This window comes from Xenopus laevis, chromosome 8S (assembly GCF_017654675.1).
Source record: "Xenopus laevis strain J_2021 chromosome 8S, Xenopus_laevis_v10.1, whole genome shotgun sequence".
Classification (NCBI taxonomy): Eukaryota; Metazoa; Chordata; class Amphibia; order Anura; family Pipidae; genus Xenopus; species Xenopus laevis.
The window spans coordinates 77,633,024-77,656,637 of record NC_054386.1 but is presented as its reverse complement, the minus strand read 5'-3'; the positions used below and the strand labels follow the sequence as shown (position 1 = coordinate 77,656,637).

The window sequence follows — 23,614 nt, the reverse complement described above, 5'->3', positions numbered from 1 at the left end:
GGTTGGTCTTTTTGAATTCAGATTTCGACGTTTTTTCAATTTGAAATTCAACTATTGATAAATATGCCCCAAATTGTTTATTTCTTGTATTCCATTGCTCATAATGTCCTTGTGCCTGCTATTGTAACTGAGGGGCAAGTAGTACTCACAGGCACAATAAAGTCCTGAATTTTACACCTGTCAACTAAAAGATGTTGAATGCTTATGCTCACATGATGCCGGATGTGACACATATGGGGTGACTTTTTCTGGGCACAGTTACACTGCAATTTTTTGGGGGAAAAATCCACTGCATTATGGATAAAATATAGGTATATTTGCACTTTACTGTATTGGCTAAATGAGCCAATACTTCAAGCTGGAGCAGTGATGTAAACTAATTTAGTTATATTTAAATGTGCTAAAGTCATTTTAGCAGCATGAGTGGTCGCAGCAGAAGGGTTTAAATTGAATTGAGTGGTGAAAAGGAGAAAAGCGAGAGATGAGTAAATGAGTCAATACTTCATGCTGGGGCAGGGATGCAAACTAATTTAGTTGTATTTTAATGTGCTAAAGTCGTATTAACACACGGACAGCCTCAGAGGAAGGGTTTAAAGTGGACCTGTCACCCAAAAAAAATTATTCAAAATCCTATTTTATCATATTAGTCAAGCAAAATGAACTTTAATTACACTATATAAGTTATTTGAATCTTGTTCCTTCAGTCTGGGAATTTAAAATTATAGCATGCAGACACTGTTATTAAGTCTTGCATCATCTCAAAATTTTGTCTGTACACCAGAAAGGGGGACCCGATGTTCACCCCCATGCCCTGGCTACACAATTAAACGAGAAGAATTAAAAGAGAATGAGGAATGTGTGGAGAGCAGTGACATCTAGGAAGTGCTGAATAGAAAGTGAAAGTAATTGTCTGCCCCGCCTCTAGGCATAGAGGAGGGGCAGACAATATTTGATTGACAGCTGAGATATTCAAATGAGTGTACTACAGCTATGAATGCTTTAATAAAAAATAGAAATTGGATTTCATGTTTCATTTGAAAAGGACTTTTATTATACAGATTTTTGTGTCTGGATGACAGGTCCATTTTAAAGCTGAAGTGAGTGGTGAAAAGGAGAAAGCAAGATGTTAGAAAAAAGAAAAAACAGTACAGGGGAATATACTGTATGGACATTAGCATTTTTAAGGGAAATGTCTAATGATTTAAACCTGCTCTGAATGTGTGCAATGAAAGTGGACAAAGTTAATTAAAGGTCCAAGACAGCAATCTTAAATTGTGGCTGTAAAATAATTTATTGGAAAGGGGATTTCAAATCAGGGGTGGACTGGGGGGCCCACCAGGGCTGCCGTCTCAGGGGCCCCCTGCTGCAACTGCAAACTCCCCTATGAGAGACGGGGGTTTTTTCCCAGTCTGGCCCTGGGGGTTACTAATGGGCAGAAGAACTATAATGACTTTAGTTTTACTTTGGTTAAATTTTAGATAAGTAGAGGATACCAAAGAAGATACTTATAAAATGCAGTAGAAACATCAGGGCATGGAGGGTAAGACGAGTATATGCAAATAGTTGTACAGTTCCAATTAGACTGCAAAATCTATTGACCAGGGACCTCTGTTTCTCTTTATTGACTATTAGTTGTATGTATCTGCAGGTTCAATGTATTCCCTTATTTATCGTACAGCACTGAAATGAATGGGCCTATGGAACATAAATGTACTTATATGGACCAATGTCTGAGACCAGTCTTTTTTGTACTTTCTTCCCTCTTTTGTGTTGGACACAGAAGCTGTGCTCAGTTGTATTTGGATACAGGATTTGTAGGTGGATTAATATTTCCAGATGATACTATATTGGTAGCACAAGCTCTGAACTCCCTGTAATACTAGTCTCTGTACGTCTCTGTACTTTTGCTAGGTAAAATCATGACTATTAATTTCTTTCTGTTTAATAATCAATGCTACCTACATTAAGGAAGGTGGGAAATACTGATATCCAGTAAATGATCAAGTAGGTGCTACTTTTGAGCCAATATGTGGATTAAGTACCAATGCTCTGGCATGGCTCTGATGATGTAAATTAGTGTTTAAGTTACATCCTAATGCAGAATATTGGCTTCACAGACTTCTGGTTAAAGCTGAAAATAATTTTTTGATTAATATATTGAGGCGAACCATGGTGTCTTGCGAACAAAAACTTTTTGAAAAGAATGGCAGATACTACTGGATAAAGCCCACCTCTAATTAAAGGTATTTCATTGGGCAGTTCCTCCAGGGATGTAGGAATTGCTCAACTTTTTTTATTGAGAAATCACAGGATTTGTAAAGCAGATTTAGACAAAAATTGTACTCTATGGTTTTATGAGGCTTTCACTAAGTTTGTGTTCGGAGCGGTGGTAATGTTCTATATTGCAGACACAAAGCAAAGTCAAAGCAGAGTTTTGATAAATACTGGACAGTGTTTTGGCTGAAAAAGTACAGGTATGGTCATCCCCCAAGTATGTTGTCTAGATGAATGAAAAATGTATAACGATTGGCTAGTTTGTCGCCATTATTCATATGGAAAGGTTGTATTGCACAGCTGGCTAAATAAAATAAGAATAAGCTAAAATGTATTCAACAGGATGAACAATGTAAAGATAGCCAATATACATGACAAATTAATGAAAACAAAAAGTGGAAAAGAATACAAATTAAAAGTGTTAAAAATACTCTAACTAATTCCCTAATAGCTAAGTAGTACAGCTGAGGGCATATGCAAATGTAAAAAAGTCTGTTTGGGACAAAGGAAGATAATGTTAAATTTCTATTTCATAAAAACCTGAACTGGGAACAGAAGCACCTTAAGGTTTAAATAAAAGAATGAAATATTGGTATATATAAATATATGTGAAAAATTAGAAATTCCAGCTGTTATAAATTAGTAGCCTTTAAAGGGGAAGGAAACCTAGTTGGCGCAAAAACCCTCCCCCCCTTCCTTCCCCTTTAAAGAGATACTGACATCAGAAAATAATAATTTTGCCATATAAGTATTTGCCTGATGTTTTTAAAGTTGCTGTACGTGTTAGCCAGTAAAAATTTTATAGGGCAACAAAAGTGGTATAAAGGTGATACCTTTATTGGCTAACTAATATAATCATAGCAACCTTTCAGAACATTTTAGTTCACTTTTCAAGCTGATTACAATGAAGCTGTGGTTTTCTCTGGTATATATACAACATTCAGCTCATAGGTCAAATGACCAACAGTTGAAATTAGGGCTGAATTATTGGAGTGTAGAATCAAAGGAATTCCATATGATCTCTTAGTCCATATCCAGACATGTTGGTATTTCTGACCTGGTGCAGGCCTTTCTTAGTCCACATAATTAGCCATAAATCCAAGGCCCAGGTTTAGAGAATTGAAAGTTTCCATTAATTTGTATTCCCATACTTTTCTATCATTACCTGTTTTAAAATTGCCCTTAAGAACCAAAATTCTTAAATCCTTTATGGAGTGATGAGGGTCATTGAAATGATTTCCTATTGGTGTGTCCAGTTTTTTATTGGTTACAGTGAAAAGTGAATCGGGGCTTGAAAAAGGAACTAAAATGTCCTGATGCTTTTACATTACCTTTCTTACCCCCATGGTTCTTTATGAGGGGGGCTGCCATACTTGTGCAGCAGGAGTCCGTTAGCATTAGAAACTCACAGGTTAAGAATGGACAGTCAAGTTGGCAAAACAGTCAGGTTTAGGAACTTCAAGGGGCATATTTATCAAGGGTCGAATTTTGAATTTGAAAAAGTTCGAAATTTGAATTGAAAAAGACCAACCGAAATTAAGTTGGAGTTTTTTTTTTGGCCACATAGGTCAGTTCTCGTTCGAATAGGTCCTTATTCAGCCAAATTTGAATCCTACGAATCTAAGTAATATCGCATTAGATCGAATTAGAACGTTTTCCCCCCAAAAAACTTCGATATAAAGCATAAAATGGCCAATTGTTATTGAGATATATAAACCTGCATGTAGTATTTGTTATAACCTGATACTAATAATGGGAATGCACATTCCAAAATAAAAATTATTGTTTTCATTAATTTGTATTCAACACTTTAACAGGTGTCATTATACTATTTAACTTGTGCATATAAAAAAAGTCGTCTCGTGATTTTACATACCGTTCTTTTGCGGGTGGGTTGTTTTTTTTTTTTTTTTGGTGTGGGGTATGGAGTAATATGTGGCTTACATTTGTGTGATAGAATAAAGCACAATGGCAACAACAAATCTATATAATCAAATCTTAAATGCAGTTATACTTACACAGAATTATAACTTACACAGAAACAAACAAGCTATATAAGATAAAAAAAACAAAGAATAGTTTTATTGTAAAGGTAATTTTTTTTATAATGTTTGTTCTTTGCTAAATATATTTTTATAACACGCAGTTGAAATGTGTTAATAAAGCATATGCTACGCTGTGTAGGAGAGCAAACCATATGCTGGAAGTAGTAGTAAAGCAACATCTTGAGAGCCACAAAATGCAGATTCCTGCCCTCCTTTAATGCACAGCGTGTGGGATTCATTTTGTCTTCCGAACAGTCTATGAATCTAACATTAAAATGACACCCACACTTCAGGATTAAGCTCCGCTAGTGTCGTTTGTCCACCCACACATGCTCAGTCGGTTTATATATGAGCAATACATATATGATGCAATTATTACAGTGTACTTTGTTGTTTCCGTTGAGATTTCAGAACCCCAACCTGTGACTATGCCCCGGATGTAACCATCAGTTGGAACACTGATCCATTAGCTGTGTGTGAGAACAAAGAAATGCCCCCCCAAACACAGTACAAATTAATTAAATAGAAAATTATACATGAAATAGGGTTTTCAAAACCATTTTCACCAGGTCTGGACTGGGAGTCAAAATAGGCCCTGCCATTCCAAATACACAGAGGCCCAAACAGCCCCCTACCAGCCCACTTAATGGTAACTTTCTATGGAACCATACAGCAACCCCTCTGGCATGTGCCAGAACCCACAGATTGCGAGTCTGGGCCTGATTATCAGAAATTACATGGGACAATTATTATTTTTACTTTAGAGTGATGAATAGAGGGGAAAAAGAGCTGTTTGTAAACCAGTGGCAATGTAATTATAGTTACCAGATATCAACTATTTAGCCTGCTGAGGAAACTCAATTGACTTTGGGCAGTAGAACATTGGGAGTTTTTGATTTCCTAATGATGTAAGTGGGAAGCTCCTTGGGTCACCCCTGAACTTTGATTCTCTGCAAAAAATGCTAAACATTGCATTGATTTTAATGAGCTTGACATTTGCTCCCTACAAAAAAACGTGTTGCTGTAGTTTGCGGCAGGGTCAGCTTCATCCCATCCACCTTCTTTCCTAACCTTGCAGAGCACCAAAAATAGTGTTTTCAGTGCTCACTTACTGGGTTTGCAGGGAAACAGATCAATGAAACTCGGAAACAGTGTCAGTGAGGAGAAGTGGTAAGGGAGGAGTAAAGCTCATAACTGTCAGACAGAATTTGGAAAGGGAAGTCATTTCCGGCGATCTGTGATAGCTGTGTAGGTGAGGTTCCATGTGAATAAATGTTAAAAGGAATAACTTTAGACAAATCGATAAAGCAAAATGATTTAGGAATAATGGTAGATAGTTAGACTTGTCTGTAGTATTGACTTGACATAATTTAAAATGCCTTTAAAATATTAGCAAACATAAAGGGGCATTTGGGGTTTAGGGTATTTAAACATAATAAACACACTGTAACTCATTGGCTATGCCAGATATTGAATATGGGGTGTATTTTGTGCTTATATACAAAAACACATAGAAGAAATGAAAAAAATGACAACCAAACTGGAAAAAACACTTGACAGAAGGTAATTGAAAGGATGAAGTCAAGAAATAATTATTTCCCCCCTAGAATTGGCACTATGTGTGGTTTCTTTTGATCAGTTGCTAAGATCCATTACCAGACAGATGGGTAAATATTCATTGTTTCTGCAGCATTGTTCAGCCTCAAAAGTATTTTATATCCATACCTGCAAACATTGCAGGGGATGTAATACCATTCAAATGAGCAAAATATATGTAGTTTTCCAACATACTTCAACCTAATCCTTGAACATTTTCTATATTTGGAATTCAACACTGCGTGCATAATTAAGGGCAGGACTTCACGGGCGATTTTGCAGCGATCCAACGGACTGCACAAAATCGCAGGCGTCACGTTGGATGCGACGGAAACAAGGTAAGTAATTCAATTGTCGCATCGTGTCGCATCAACAATGCGGCACGATCCGACACTGCCATTACTTACCTTGTTTCCATTGCATCCGACGTGACGCCTGCGATTTTGTGCAGTGCGTTGGATCGCTGCAAAATCGCCCGTGAAGTCCTGAAATTTATATACCGTATATACTCGCGTATAAGCCGAGATTTTCAGCACCCAAAATATGCTTGAAAATCCTACCTCGGCTTATACGCGGGTCAGCTGCCTTACCGGTAAATTTGTAGCGATGAATCCCCCTCCCAGCCGCGAAGAAAGAGCAACAGCGCAAGTGTCATCTAGGCGTAATAAGGCAAACCCCGCCTCTGCCTGCCCCACATGACAGCTTTGTTGAACTGCGCTTGCGCGTCTCCTCCTCCATTCCGTGATTCGCGAGTGCGCGCACCGTCTTCTCTAGTCCCGTGCGCCGTTGAGTGATCCTCCTGGGCCAAAGCCCTAACACCTTCCCCCGGAGGAGCCATGGCTGAGCAGACGTACTCCTGGTAAGTGAGGCTGCGGGTGAGGAGGATGAGGGGGGAGGGAACAGGCCAGTTGAGACGCGCTGTGTTTGTTATGGGCACTTGCAGGGATGCCATGTTTGCGGCCCTCCATCTGTTGTCCAGCTATCACTTTCACCAGCGCATTCACGGCTCCTGCATGTTGTAGTGAGGCATCCCAGCCGCACGCTGACGTCATCAGCTCAGCGCCGGCTGCAGGAAGCAGTATCCCCGGCTCTCCCCTTCTTATACACGAGTACCGTATATACGGTATATCTCTCAGTCTGAATTGAACTTGAACTTGTTAAGGGTTATTTTAAGGGTTATTTCCTGCTTCGTTTGCTCATTTCTCGGGCCAGGTAATACATTTCAGTGATGCAGTGATCATGGCTTGATTTTTAACATTAAACCGACTGTTTGATATTTCTGAGACTTTTCTGAGTTGTGTCTAGGCTTATACGCGAGTCAATACGTTTTTCTGGTTTTCATAGGTAAAATTAGGTACCTCGGCTTATACGCGGGTCGGCTTATACACGAGTATATACGGTACTCCATAGCTGATTAGCAATTCAGTGCTGAAACACTCCAATAAAGGGCACAAAGTTTGTCCAGGTATGCTAACCAGTAGCAATGAACAATATTAGACAGGTGACCAGTAATACCAGTTGATTGATTGCTTTTGGTGATTAAATCAGTAGCAACCAATCAATTAGAGTCACAATACATTTGACTAAAGATTGTCCAGTAAAGGTTTGCTTATGAACCACTGCATTATGCTGTTTAGGCTCAAAATACGAAGTTAATTTATGGGAAAGCATTTCACAATAAACCAAGATGGTGCTTCATAGGTATATTTTCTCTTTAAACCATTCCCATTTTTACAAATAGCACAATAGATGTAACCAGTCACTTATGATAATACTCCTACTCCTACTCCTGGGTTCGCTTCTGTTCTTTTAACAAAGCTGCGCACAATAACTTGACAGAATGTCAGGATAAATGCAGTGTAATAGGAGAGTGCATCTGAACAAAAAAAAGAAACTAAGAAAATTATACATCTTCTTTCAGAATGACAAGCTAAACAATGCTGCATTTGAAAAACATAGGGGCACATTTACTATTGGTCGAATATCGAGGGTTGATTAACCCTCGATATTCGACCGTCTAAGTAAAATCCTTCGAATATCGAAGTCGAAGGATTTACCGCATTTGGTTCGATCGAACGATCGAAGGAAAAATCCTTCGAATTGAACGATTCGAAGGATTTTAATTCATCGATCGAACGATTTTCCTTAAATAAAAAAAATACTTAGAAAGCTTATGGGGACCTTCACCATAGGCTAACATTGGTGCTCGGTAGGTTTTAGGTAGCGAAGTAGGTGGTCGAAGTTTTTTTTTAAAGAGACAGTACTTCGACTATCGAATAGTCGAACGATTTTTAGTTCGAATCGTTCGATTAGAAGTCGTAGTCGAAGGTTGAAGTAGCCAATTCGATGTTCGAAGTAGCCAAAAAAAACGTCGAAATTTTTTTCCTTCTAATCCTTCACTCGAGCTAATTAACCCTCGATATTCGACTGGGAATTAAAATCTTTCGACTTTGAATATCGAAGTCGAAGGATTTTAGCGCAAATAGTATAATCGAAGGATTATTCCTTAGATCGAACGATAAAATCCTTCGAATCAAACGATTCGAAGGATTTAAATCCAACGATCGAAGGAATATCCTTCGATCAAAAAAAATTAGGCAAGCCTATGGGGACCTTCCCCATAGGCTAACATTGAGTTTGGTAGCTTTTCGATGGCGAACTAGGGGGTCGAAGTTTTTTTGTAAAGAGACAGTACTTCGACTATCGAATAGTCGAATAGTCGAACGATTCAAAGTCGTAGTCGAAGGTCGTAGTAGCCCATTCGATGGTCGAAGTAGCCCAAAAAACACTTCGAAATTTTAAGTTTTTTTACTTCGAATCCTTCACTCGAAGTTAGTGAATCGGCCCCAAAATGTGTAGCCTCATAGAGCTTTCAGTTTTTTGTAAACCCCCATTTGAAAGCTGAAAAGAATCAGAAGAAGGCAAATAAAAAAAAAATCAAGACCAATTGTAAAGTTGCTTAGAATTGGCAATTCTATAAATTAAGTTAACTTAAAGGTGAACTACCCCTTTACGCTTTTATATGAATGTAAGAACTTTTTGGGTTATGCTACTTTATATGTAGCACCAATTTATTGCCGTCAAGTTACATGTTTTCACTCGTTTACAATCTGCTACATGTGTTGGTTCACACGGTGTCTATGCAGTGATGATGACAGTTGGTATATGTCAATGTTTTTCTGATACTTATTTATCTACTCTAGAACAGATGTCCTTGGGAGGATCTGGCAGAGAGACAAATTCTTCTGTGCAAAAACAACTAAGTGCTACTAAAGATGGGAATTCACAAATGTTGCCATAGCAGCAGAAATTGTAAATGTTCACTGCTTTAAAATATTCAAAAGTGTGGAAAGTGGGCTATTGAAATTATTCGTTATATAATCTAAAATTCAGCTGGTTTGCTGTGTCATTTAATTTATGCACCTGAGGAAGGCTAATGGGCTGAAACATGTAGGGGCACATTTACTTAGCTCGAGTGAAGGAATAGAATAAAAAATACTTCAAATTTCGAATGGTTTTTTCTTGGCTACTTCGACCATTGAACTGGCTACTTCGAATTCGAATTGGACGATTCAAACTAAAAATCGTGTGACTATTCGACCATTCGATAGTTGAAGTACTTTCTCTTTAAAAAAACTTCGACCACCTACTTCGCCACCTAAAACCCACCGAGCATCATTGTTAGCCTATGGGGAACGTCTCCATAGGCTTTCTAACATATTTCTAATCAAAGGAAAAACGTTTGATCGACGGATTAAAATCGAAGGATTTTACTTTGACGGTCGAATATCAAGGGTCATGCGACCCGTAGTGCATGACATTCCTGCAATAATTGACTTTTAATTTACTATGATGTCATAAGACACGTTATGCTCTCCAGTTATTATCTTCTTCTATTTAGAATCTTATGCAATACACATGGTGGTTGCCACCTGTTGAGAAGCACTAAACACAAACATATACTTGAACAAAAGGACAATTTCTCACTGTATTGATAATCTGAATTCAAGTATTCCTTTTAGATTTCAAATGAGGGAACCATGCCTTGTCTTCACTCCAACTGAAGAAGTATTCAGATCACGGCAGTTTTACTTGTGCCGTATTTTATGTCTCATAATGGACCTAATGTGACTTTCCTGTAACATACCACCATATAACATTAAAAATCACAAGCTCTCCATCATAGTTTTTATATAATGGAAGAATGGCCAGCATTGCATCACAGTAGTTAGCACTACTGCCTTGTAGTGCTGGGTCCTAGCTTCAATTCCTTCAAGAAGTTTGTTCTCCCTGTACTTGCATGGGTTTTTCTACAAGCACTCCAGTTTTTTTCCACATTCCAACATAAAGACAGGGTAACTGGTTTCTGGTTAAACTGACAATAGTGTGTGTGAATGTGATAGGGACCTATGACTATAAACTCCCGGGAATGATATGAATGATACATAGGGGGTTATTTATCAAGGCCTAATATCAAACTTTGAGCAACTCCGAATTCCCGAATGGACCTTATTTATGAAGAAAAAAGCCCGAAAAATAGGGTTGGGCAAACTTCTGAGCTTTCCCCGAAAATTGTTCGAAGTTTTCCTGCAAAAACAAAGATTTTTTCAGAGTTTTCTGAGTCTTTTGCGCCGAAACCCTGAAATCATCGGATATCGGTACGAACATCAGCGCAGACACTGGAACCTTCCCCATTGACTTATACAGGACCTCGAGAACTTTTAGATGCCAGTGTTTTGGATTCTGAGTTTTTAGGACTTTAATAAATCTCGAAAAAAAATTATTTTATTTTTTTTGCTCTGAAAACTACAAATTATTTGAGGTTTGGATATACGGAGCTTGATAAATAACCCCCATAATGTCTGTAATGTGCTATGCTATAAGCTGGTACCATATGAATAAAAAATATTAATTTGCCAATGCAATATCAAACTCTAGACTTTATATTATATCTGCACAAAATCCAGATGACTTAATTTACAAGTATATATTTTTCATATATCATAAGAAAGCATTATACCTACTGACTGTAGGGGTACCTTAGCCCTCTTACACTAAAGTAGTAGTAACTCTTTACCGTGAGTTTAATATGACCCATTCCACTATGGGAAAATGGCTCCTTTCCTTACAAAGAGCTCCAGGAGTAGTTAGACCCTGCTAGGTTCCAATTCTGATAACTGCAGAAAAAGCAAATGTGATTCCACTCTGTTAGATCCTGGGTTTTAGTACACATCAGAGGTCTCAGGATACAAAAATGAAAAGCTTATTTTAAAAAAAAAAGCTTGTTATTCATAATGCAAGAAATTAAAAAAAAACATTTTCATTGTGCGTTGAAATCCAAAAATGACAGTATCCTTCTCGTATTATAGGTTATGGTTGCTTGATTTTGAGAATCCAAATAAGGACCGTTCATTAATATTCCACCTACATAAAACAAACAATAGTTGCAATTATCAAGTGTTCTTCGATCAAACGATGTACTAATACTGAACAATGAATTTTAAAGGGAATTTTAAAGTGTATATAGAGGATATTACCCCTCCCAAATTTATAGGCTATATAATTTTCCTAGTTTTTTTTCCTAGTTCCTAATCAATGACTGAGTAAACTTACTTGCATTCGACTACAGGCCAGTGCTCCTCTTCTTTTTTTTTTTTTTTTTTTTCAAAGTGTTTTTATTAGTTTTCAAAGCATGTTTTACATATTTTAAACAATTAGCACATCCAAGCATGGATGTACAATAATTTTTTGGTGTTAAAAGGACATGCATATAAAGAAGAAAAAAAGAGAAATAATAAAAGAAGGAAAAGAAAATGAATTCAAAGTTAACATAACAATATATTCCTATGTATAATGTCACAATGTATAAAATCAAGTCTCGAGATCAGTTCAGAGTATTGATAAGAGGAGAGAAAAATTCAACAGACTAGGCTTGATTACCTTAGGTAAGATGTCAAAAGTCTATCAGTACGGTGATTCCTGGGGGGCGAGTGTGTAGGTGGTCCAGTTCCGTGCAGCATGTTTTGAATATGATTATTTGTTTCAAGTAGGAGCGAGTTGCCCCGTAGAATTTCTGTGTCATACCACGTCGTATTCATGAAGGTGTAGGTGGTTAAATATCTGAGTGGTATGGGGAGACTGCCAATGTAAGTGATCCATGTGGAGAAAAATTTTCCGGCTTGTTGCTCTTTTTTTGTCGTGGCTTCAAGCCAGTCCATATGAAATATGTGGTGTAATTTCTGTTTCATAAGTGTGATTGATGGGGCCTCCACAGATAACCATTGGTGTAGAATTGTCTTCCGAGATGCCGCCGCCAACCTAGCCGCCAAATGTCTCTCCCCTTTATTTAAATTCGGGTAATGGTGAACAGTGCTAAACAAGGCCCAATCTATAGTAGGTTGAATCGGTTTGTTCACAATTTGTGTCCAATAAGCGGTTACTTCCAGCCAAAAGAATTGTATTCGAGGACATGACCAGAGCATGTGGAAAAGATCTGCCTTAGGGGCCGTGCATCTAGTGCACCCGTCTGAGGGGAGGGTTCCCATCTTAAATTGTTTTTCAGGTGTTAGTTAGGAACTATAAAGCCATTTCTTGATATCTGCTGCTAGGCAGTAACTGAGTTATGCGTATGTGAGATTTTAAGATTTCGGCGGTAGGAATTTGTGGCGTAAGAGTTGTCCATTTCAGATAGAGGGATTTGTCAGAGTCTAAGTTTATGTTAGTCCATAGCAGGTGGTATATGCATGCAGTCGAGCGTATGGTAGTTTTCTCTTTCAAAAGATTGTCAATTACGTTACTATCGGCAGTGTCTTTAATTTTGTGGATCGTATTTCTAGCGAAATGTAAGATTTGCATACTAAGAAATATGTGAGAGTTTGTATCTGGAAATTTATCTTTTAGTTCCACTGGGGAGAGTAGGTTTCGGTTGTTGTTGGTAAGGTGTCGTACTGTATCTAATCCTGCATCTCGCCAACCGTATAGAACCGGATTTGATAGTCCCATAGGGAAGTCCTTGTTTCCTAGCCATGTCAGATATGGCGAATGGCATGGGGGCAGTCGATGTCTTGTACGTAGGGATTGCCAAGTTTTGTATGTGTCTATAAACAACGGGTTATCTTTTAGAGAATGGGGAATCGCTGAGAGTGGGGAGTGGAGAAGGTAATTTAAAGTGAGGCCCTCTGTTTGGGACTGGTCTAGATCTGTATCGGCAAACCAATTCCTATGTGTTAACCAATCTCCTGCATATCTAAGTAGTGCTGCTTCATTGTATTCCTTAACATTTGGCAGATTGACTCCCCCTAAGTGTTTTGGTTGTTGTAGTTTAAATATGCTGATTCTGGAGCGTTTATTCTGCCAAATAAAGGTGCGAAATATATGATTGATACGTTTTAAATCAGTTGGTTTGATGCGATATGGTAACATTTGCAATGTATACAGTAGTTTGGGGAACAGAATCATTTTAATAAAGTGGATTCTACCCAAAAAAGTTAAATTAATATGCTTCCACTGTTGTGTGTCTTGCTGTATCTTATCTATAATCGATCGAATGTTCAATTTATAGGTGTCTTTGTGGTGTTTAGGTATTTTTATGCCTAAGTATGTTATGTAATGTTGAGCTTTTTTAAAGGGAAAATCAGTGGGCCAAGTATGTAATGAGGTATCGTGGAGTTGGAGAGCCTCAGATTTTCCTGTATTGATTCGAAAGCCTGCTATGCGTCCAAATCTGTGTATGATCGACAAAATGGTTGGGATTTCCGTGTGAGGGTCTTGTATAAAAAGCACTCCTCTTCTTTAAAAACACATCCAAGCCAACCCTATCCTACCCTCATCCAAATCCATGTTGCTGCCCACATTGATTTATATTCCCATGTCTGACCTACCCATGTCTGATGTCATCAGAAGTTACTATTCCCTGGAGAAAGGAGATGGAGATGGAAGGGCAGCTCTTAGCTGCACAATACATCAGGCTGGTATGTTTTTCAAAGAGCAGAGCTAAGAGCACTGAACCAGAGTAAACCTTGTTCTGCATTAAGATCCCACCAAACTGTGGTTGCAATAGGATTTTTCTCTTAGTATTTAATCAATGGATAATTTTTTTAAATAATCATGATATTTTCTACTTAATATGGGTGATCAGTTTAGAAAGGATGGCCTTGAAACCTAATACAGATTGAATCATAATTTTAGATATATCTTTAAGTAGGTTAGTTAAGTGGCCAGTTTATTTTGTATGTGTCCATCATGTGGCCTGCAGCTCAACTATTTGCCATGTACATTTATATTTTATGGTAACCAGATTTACAGTATGCCCATCCATTTAAAACCAAACACCAATAATAAAAACTTTTATTAGGGATAATTCTAAATCTGTGTATTCTGCATTTTGCCCCAGAGGACATTTGTCAGATTTTAAGTGCCGACTTATAGGGGCAGATTTATCAAGGGTCGAATTGAAAATTCGAAGTAAAAAAAATTAGAATTTCGAGCTATTTTTATGTACTTTGACTAGGGAATACTCCAAATTCGAATCGCAATTAGAAAATTAGAATATCACAATTTATCATGTACTGTCTCTTTAGAACTTTGACCATTCGCCATCTAAAACCTGCCGAATTGCTGTTTTAGCCTATGGGGGACCTCCTAGAACCTATTTGGAGTCAATTGGTTGACTTTGAATTTGAATTCGATCGAATAGGGTCTTACTTCGATTCCAACGATCGAATACAGCCTATTCACCCGCAGTAAAAACCTTTTATATATTTAATACATTTCGGTTGGTCTTTTTTTATTCGAATTTTGAAGTTATGGGAGTTCAAAAAAACTCCCATTACTTCAAAATTTGACCCTTGATAAATCTGCCCCTTAAACAGGTGAAAATGAAAAATCTGGAAGTTATAGTAATAGTTCCCCATGTTTGGTCTAAATTGCAGCCCAAATTACTATGGCTAATACTTGACATATTTGGGCAACAAGTTAGTTTTATTTCAATCAGAAATTTTTACTTTCTCTGAGCTCAGACTACAATTTTCTGAGGGGAGCTTTATTTCGTGTTATAATGGCATTATTCTTATCAGCAGAACTATTTGTTAAAAGAGAACTAAAGCTTAAAGCTATGGGCACACAGGCTGCTGCGTATTTTTGCAGGCTGAGAGAAGGAGATCTGCTCCACTGATTTGAATCCAATCAGTCTGTGTGCATTTACACACAGCAGAGCTGAAGCTGAGGTCAGTGTTTGGGCTGACATCAGCCAGGATCATTGCTGCTATTGAGAAGCTGAAATGTTCGATATATTCAATATGTTTAATATATAAAGTATGGCATTTTTAGCCATATTAGTTTTTAGGGTTTAGTTCTCCTTTAAGGTATTTTATTAATGCCAAAGCATTGTCTACTGTTATTTACAGTAGCTACCCAACCCCCACCTCTCACCTCTTAGGTTCTCTCCGAGCACCAGAATAAGAAACATATGCCAATATTAATCATCACACAAAGTTAACAAAAAACTAAAATGAAATGTAGGATATGCACTAAGGCTGAGGATACAGAGGACATACGGAACAAAACACAAGCTAAAAGAAGCAGACCCTACACCCTGTGTGCTCTCAGCCTAAACTCTAAAATACAGTATATGTAAGTTTGTTTACAAGCAGAACTGCTGATATATTTTTCATATGATAGGTATTTTATTAACTAATTTTGAGAATAATGTTATTTTTTAAAGGATGCCCAGCTGTGGCTAGATATAACTCCCCATATTCCTCAAGCTTACAATATTCCTCATGTCACCCACCCCACTCCAGCTATATGCAGTTCAGCTTACCATTTCCAGTACTGGTTCCATCTTTGAAACCCGAGAGGCTGCATGCGTTAGATGTAGAAGCAGATGCTGTAGACATGGTTGACTGGAATGAATCTGATGGCAATTTGTTTGCTCGGCCTATTTCGCTTCAATTCTTCATTACTCAGTGTGCTCCAATTTGAAATGTAATACAAAAATAACTAGTAAGAAAGTAGTATAGAGTTCATTAGAAAATTGAAAATCATTGTCCTATAGAATGACCTTCAAAAGGCCCATAAAACTCTTTTATGCTGTCACTATATAAACCGGATCTATACAGTGTGGACTTGTGGCCTTCATCATGTTGTATGAAGGTATAGAGACTAGCAATTTCAACACTGGCAAGAATTATAGTACATTCTTGTAGTCATATCTATGGAACCAACATTCAACAACAATTCTTATTGAGCAACCCTATTTTTCCATGAAATCACCTGTCTCTTTTGTATGACTTGACCTGTGACACCAATGGATGTCCATCAGTGTTGCCACTGGGCAAAATACCAAATTGGTACCAATTGCAGGGCAACCTGGTGAAAAGACAGGCTCCTCAATAATCTTCATAAAATAGCAGAATTTGATTAAAAGGGGCTTGGCCAGGTTCTCACTGCTAATGCTATCAGTATATGCCCAGTAGACAAACCAAACTATTCTCTGCTGTATATCAACTGTGGTATTTCTATCTAACTGTATACTGACAATTCTTCAGTTGTGACCTTATTTCAACAAAGTCAAAGGCAGTGTCATAATTACTATGCATTCACCTGCAGGGTTAATTGTAACTGACGTATTACTACTCCACTGTAATGTCATCCTGGTGAGCTTAAGTCCCCTACGGGAAACATATTCTTCTTAAAGGGAAAGTAAAGTCTAAAATAGAATAAGGCTAGAAATGCTGCATTTTGTGTACTAAACATAAACATGAACTTACTGCACCAGAAGCCTAATAAAACAAATGATTTATGCTTTCAAAGTTGCCACAGGGGGTCACCATCTTGTAACTTTGTTTAACATCTTTGCAAGGCCAAGACTGTGCACTTGTTCAGTGTGGTCTGGGCTGCTTAGAGATCGTCATAAATTATCAAATCAGCACAAGTCAAATAATATCTGCCAGAAGCTGATACAGCAGACTGCACTGGGTCCTGTGTTGTCATGTAATCTAATGTGGATTTTACAGTTTTGGTATTGTTTAATACAAACTTTCTCCAACTCTGCAGAACCAGTGGTTGCAGCAAAATAATCCTCCAAATACAATCCCAGTTTATCTGTTTAAATCTGGCTCCATTATCTTTGTCCCTGCAGCTGGAGTTGGAAACAGTAAAGGGGATGTAAAGGCAAAAATAAAATCCAATACAAATCTCTACACAATCCCCGACTGCTGGGAAACAAACAAAGCTGCGTGAGTTCTGCATGGCTGGGAAGTAAGGCGGGGGCTCCCCCTGCTGTTCATAAGTATGATTGTTTTTCTGCCCAGCAGTTATGTACCGTCTGACAATTCCTATCCACAGCAGTAAATGAAGGGAGAATTTCACTGCATACAGTCAGGTTTCTTATGAAAACTGTAGAAATGTTTAGATCAAAGTATATTGGAGATAGGTTTCTTTTTCATTAAAGAAAGTAAAAATGGGATTTTATTTTTTTGCCTTTACATACCCTTTAATAAAATGCTAATTAGCACAGCTATCATTAGTCAGGTGCTTTATGGCATAGGACAGGCAAAATACTTGGAATGGACACTTGAAACTCTCGTGCTAAACTATAATTCTTGCTTGTTACAGTGTCACTTTGCACGGATAATAATAACTGGCACCATTAAGCAAAACACATTACCCAAGTATTGTGCCAAGTTTATCTTCTGTGAGGTTCATAAATTCAGACTTAAATCTATGGAAGAATAACTTTTTTTACTACAATTTTTATATAGGAAGAACATACATAGACAGAAATGCAACAAACATTGCTATTTTTTTCATTTACAAAAATATTGTAAGCAGTTTAAAGATTTATATAGCGACATTATGACATCTGATAAACATTCCAGTTGCCACACCAGGTTGGGAAAGTGATTTGCTGGTCTGAATGGGCAGTTATATGTTAAAAAAAAACAATAGCCACTCACAGATCCCACAGACAGGCAAAGTAAAGGAGCTGCAGACGTTATTTTAGGCAAACAATAGATGTACACAATGCCTTAAGCATTTTGCGCACTTAGGCACTTACAGTGCCTACATGCGTGAAACGCATAAGGCTTTGTGCACCATCTATTATTTTCCTAAAATAAAGCCATCAGTTTCCATGGTTGATATCTCTACCTTGAGCTGTAGGTCTGGGGCATAAACTTTTATAAACAAAAGTTTTAAATTTCAGAGCCTTCTGCAGAAATTCTTATGGGAGGGGGTAATGTCTGGTTTATGGCCAATTTATGCAGGTTTGGACTTCTTTCTACAGAAGGTGAATGAAACCAGATGTGCAGCATTGTTGACTGGCAAGTCCCCTTTTGTTATTGAAGTCCAGCATACATTGTAGTGGGAGGACTTATCGGTCTCAGGCTGGCTCCAACGGGCATCACCTCCACTGTGATCCCAACAGTCGAACGTAGAAACAGGTTTAAGCAAAAAACGGAGCACAGGGGAAGCCAAAATCTGTGAATTAAAAAGTGAGATTTATTGCATAATCTTTCAAAGTCCACATGCCTCAAACATCCAGTGGGCTGCATGCTTAACGCATTTCGTGGCTACCTGTCACTTCCTCAGAGCTTCTGAGGAAGTGGCAGGTAGCCACGAAACGCATTAAGCGTGCAGCCAAAGGGATGTTTGAGGCATGCAAACTTTTAAAGATTATGCAATAAATTTCACTTTTTTTATTCATGGATTTTGGCTTCCCCGGTGCTCCCTTTTGTTATTGAGCCATAGAATCTTAACATTATAAATGTATACATTATATATCAACAATTTTACAAATGAAATATAAAAAGAAAAGCAGACTTGAACGTTTCAGCAGAGCTACTGCATATGGCTATGGCTATGCTATGGTAAAAGCACAGAAATGTGTGTCAGGAAGGATACATAACTCAATGACACCACATGTCAAGTATTTTCAAAATAAAAAACCTCTGACTGCATAATAATACACAAAGGACCATTCAGAGGGACTAAGAGATGCACAAAAAACCATAGACGAAAAGAGGAAACACTATTTATGAAAGAAACATTTATCAAGAACACAGATTGTAATTCCAACTCAATGGTTACACATTCACAATCAATCCCCAACTTGTTGTTCACTGTAGCCTGAAACAGATCTGTTAGGAAAGCATTTTACAAACATCTTCCACTGAGACCGATGAGATTGATGACCAGTATGTGTAAAGGTTTTTTGAATATATAGATACTTTATAAATAAATGATGATAATAAGAACATCAATAATAACATTGTGATAACAAAAATTCTGTATTCATATATATTCGCTGTAGATGAACAAACCTAACTAGTGATGGGTGAATTTGTAGAGTTTTGCTTCGCTGAAAAATTAGCAAATTTCCCGCGAAATTCGCAAAACGGTGAAAAATTTGCGAAACAACATGTTTTTTTGACGCGGCATCCTTTTTTTTGACGCCAGCGCAAATTAGCTGGCGAAAATGCTCACAGCGGTTTTGCAAATTTATTCACCGGCAGGAATTAGCCGGTGGAGAATCACGGGAATTCTCCGCAAATTCGCGTCTGGCGAATAAATTCGCCCAGCACTAAACCTAACAAATCAGATATATATACAGTATGTTCATCAAATCTTTCTATACAAATGTTTATTTTTACGCATTATAATATATCTCCACATACTTTAAAGTGAGAGGGAATGAAGCTATAAATTAATAGGTTACACTGGAAAATTACTGTAATTCAGGTGCCTCAAAATGTAGTTTACAAAGAATTTATTCTTGCAAATTATCTCATTCTTGTTGACTTATAAACCCACATCCATCACAAGATGTACAGGATGTCTGCCTTAGAGATATACTTAAATTGCTTGTATAAGAGATGTATTTAAACGGTATCAATCTGTTGTTAAGCTACATATAGGAACTTGTAATTCTATAGGAAGTAAAGGGATTCAAATAGTAAATAAATGGTTTACACCTTATTGTTCGTTTTTACATATTACACAGCAGATTGTTCATGATTCACATCACGTGCCGCTCAGATGGAGCTTACAATCTTAGGTCCTTATCACATTTACACATACTATGATCAGTTTCAGCAAAAGAAGGAACAGTAACACCCAAAGATTAAAGTGCTTGAAAGTAATGAAAATATCATGTACTGTTGCCCTGCAATGGTAAAACAGATCTGTTTGCTTCACAAACACAATTACAGTTCATATAAACAAGCTGCTGTGTAGCAATGGCGGAAATTAAAAAAAGACTATATGGCACAGGTTGAATAGTGGATAACAGATAACACCATTATGTTGTACAGAGCTTATCTGCTATCTACTGTGTAACCTGAGCCTTTTCTCCTTTGAATGTCTGCTCCCATTTCTACACAGCAGCTTATTTATATAAACAAAAGTAGTGTTTCTGAAGCAAACACAGTAGTTTTACCAGTGCAGGGCAACACTGCATTATATTTTTATTACAATTTCATTTTTTAATGTTACTGTTCCCTAATCAGTCTGTATGTAATTGGACAGAATCATTTTGAGGACATCCACACAGACATAGTAGAATAATATTCTTTTAACATAAACAATGCACTTAAACAACAATAGATACAGAGTGATGATACAGATCATTGTAAAACACATAAAAATAAAATTATACATGCATGTTTTATATCCCCCTCCAGTAGCCATGCAGATCATGGGGGGATTGAAGAACTTTGGGCAGGGAAGCACTACCTTACTGTATAAAATATACGTTATCTGAAGCAAATACGCTATGATCCTAGGGAGTTAGTTTTAAACCAGAAAAAAATTAAACTTGAAGTATATACTTACATTTTTCCTCACTCTATAAAGCCATGCTGACATGCAAGTGCCAAGCCCCAGCGTAAAAGACTGTGAAGTGTGTGTATCTCCTGAGCCAGCTCTGTGAGAATGCAGGAACTCAAGCAAATCAAATGACCTATTGTCTCTGTCTCTCAACTCTGAGAAGTGCAGTTTTATTGGCTTTGCGTAACTTATTGTGCAATAATTTATGAGGCATGCTCAGTTCTGTGTTACATAAAAGAAAAAAAATTTGGAAAGAACATAACAGACAAGCAGTGTGAGAGGAACCTTTAATACATTTCATAGCAATACTGGTGTCACGTTCAGCACCCTATATCCAGAACCAGTGCTAGGCTCCCTGGTCTTTGCTCTTGCTTCTGCCTTTAACAGTCGCCTTTCACCTCGGGAGAAGCCCTCGGCTAATTGGAATGCTGCCAGGTCTTACTAAAAGAGGAGCAAAGCTACAAATTCTGGACAAGCAAAGGGACACGATTGTCTCACCAATGATATTGGATGGAAGAACACAACTTGGAAGGCAGGCCAGTCAACACAGCCTGGAACAGGCAGGCCGGGCCAGCACAAGCAGAGTTAGATTAGTCAGACAGGCCGGAATCAGGATTGGAGAGCGTAGGATAGTCAGAAAGGCAGGAATCAGGATTGGAGAGCGCAGCAGACAGGCAAGGATCAGCTTGGAGAGGTCAGAATAAACAGGCAGGCAAGGGTCAGGATACAGAGTTCAGAATAGTCAGGCAAAGCAAGGGTCAAACACCAGAGGATAAATAGGAATCATTTAAGAATAGCACCAGGAACAAACTCATTAAACCTAACAACGGGCAATGTGTTTAATTACAAAGGCCCTTTAAATAGTTTGAATTTCGCACCGTTGCACAATGACGTCATCATGCCGGCGCATAAACCTAGGAGCGCTCGGCCGCACACACCATAAGGAAACCTGCGCTGAAGGGAACCGGACGAAGACACGGCGGGTGCCCTGCATGCAACAGGACAAGCCACTGGACCACCAGGGTAAACGTTCGTTACAAATGGATATCATAGACATAGAGGATCACACAGTTGATTGATTTTTCTAAAAGAATAACTAGGCTACAGCAAAGCTCTGAAGCTTTCCTTTAATTTCAAAACTCTTTAGATTACCTGCACTTATGGATTCTACTTAATTCCACTTTAAGAAATCATTCAATTATTATCTTTTTACCTTCTGTTTTTTTTCCCTACAATTCTAAGCCTCCGAATATTAGTTCTTTGCATTATGCTCAGTTCTGCAGTTCTGCTCCTCTTAGGGAAGAAATATATGAACCCTTATGCACCCCTGCTGTCAACTACCAAAGAGGTAAAAAAAAATTAAAATTTTCTTGCCACAGCCGATAGAGTTATAGCAATTTCTATCTCTTCAATCAGATGTCTCATGCAAAATTATTTATAAATGTTCTTGTACCAGGTGTTTTATTCAAAAGCACAAGCATATTCTGAAGACACAACAAACTCATTAAATTACAACAAACAGATTCTGTGTATACCATGTGAATACCAAAGAACACAGTGAGTCTGCAAACATACAAGTCTAGTGGGAATATATGTAAAAGAAAATAATTTTGACTTTGCAGAAATTTCATGATAGTTTTGTAAACCCACAAAACTCATGTAGTGATACATCCAGCTGTGGAAAACACATGTAGAATGTTATATTGTGGGCTAGGGCACAGCATATGTTATTGAATTTCTTAAACTAAAAAATGAATACAACTACAGTACCCCCCACAACTCCAGGGGTGGGGGGCAAGGAAAAAGGAAGCACAGTGCTTGCACTCACTTCTGCACCTCCCCTCCAGCCTACAGGCCTATCTGTACCTGCAATGAGTGAGTAGTCATGTGGGAAAGGCGTGGGGTGTCTAGGGCCTCCAGTTGCCTCCCACCCCATTAGCAGGATCCAGCACCTAGAAATGTCACCCCCATACTCCTGCCGTGTACCAATTGCTGGATCCAGAGCAGCGCGGAGTAGCAATGGTTCTGGTGAGGGGAGCAGGCCTGGGTCGATTAGGGCTGGGTCCTCCTGGTGTTTTTTTCCTGGTGTCACATAGAAAATGTTTTTGAAACAGCGCCTAAAGCAAACAGAGAAAGCAAAAATAAGAGAAACAGAAATATAGTAATTTAGATTATTTCTGTGCTGGAAAAAAAAATACTTTCCTTTTTGTTCCAGTTGTGTATATAATTGGATCAAGTTTTTTCAGAGGCCTTTGCCAAGTTTGGCTAAAATGCCTACTTACAAGATTGTAGTAGAATTAACACATGTAGTAGTGGTCACCAGTATTCTCCCCTTCTCCACAGGCCACTGTTAGGCTCCAAGATAAGGATAAGTCTCATAGTATAATACTGATTTATTTAAAAGGCTTAAAAAACTTTAAAATATTTCACTCACGTTTATTTCCATGAGTTTTAGTCACATATACATAAGTCTTTAGCAGGTGTCACCAGTCGATTCCCAAAGGAGAAGATTTGCTGGCGTTGCTTTCACTCGTGGTGTTTCTTAATCCAATTATATATACGACCGAAACAAAAAGTTGTGTTTTTTAAAGGGAAACTCACACTGGTGACTTTTTTTCCAGCACAGGGTGCTCCAGAAATAACCTAAATTACTATATTTCTGTTTCTGTTATTTTTGCTTTCTCTGTTTGCTTTAAGCGCTGTTTCAAAAGCATTTTCTATGTGACACCAGGAAAAAAACACCAGGAGGACTAGTAGCGATCGTAGAGGGGGGCGGGCCCTGGTGCATGACGCACACCCCCTGCTCCCCCGGTAGTTCCGCCACTGAGGAGGACCCAGCCCTAACCGACCCAGGCCTGCTCCCCTCACCAGAA

General features: G+C 38.1%; 1 protein-coding gene across 3 annotated transcripts in view; it reads right to left on the bottom strand.

Moving 5' to 3' along the window:
* Positions 1-20,912, bottom strand: part of brs3.S (bombesin like receptor 3 S homeolog) — a 32,166-nt gene extending 11,254 nt beyond the window's left edge. Inside the window, exons 1-3 of one of the 3 annotated variants that reach the window (XM_041575132.1) lie at positions 20,748-20,899; positions 15,736-15,914; positions 10,993-11,339 (exon numbers count right to left, since the gene is read on the bottom strand). Coding sequence is in view for 2 of the 3 variants with exons in the window: in XM_041575131.1 (XP_041431065.1) it covers positions 15,736-15,811 (76 nt within the window). In the remaining variant the exon portion in view is untranslated. Of the gene's footprint in view, positions 1-10,992; positions 11,340-15,735; positions 15,915-20,747 lie in introns of all 3 variants that reach the window. The other 2 variants (XM_041575131.1, XM_041575130.1) reach the window with 2 other exon arrangements.
* Between the last annotated feature and the right edge of the window lie 2,702 nt (positions 20,913-23,614).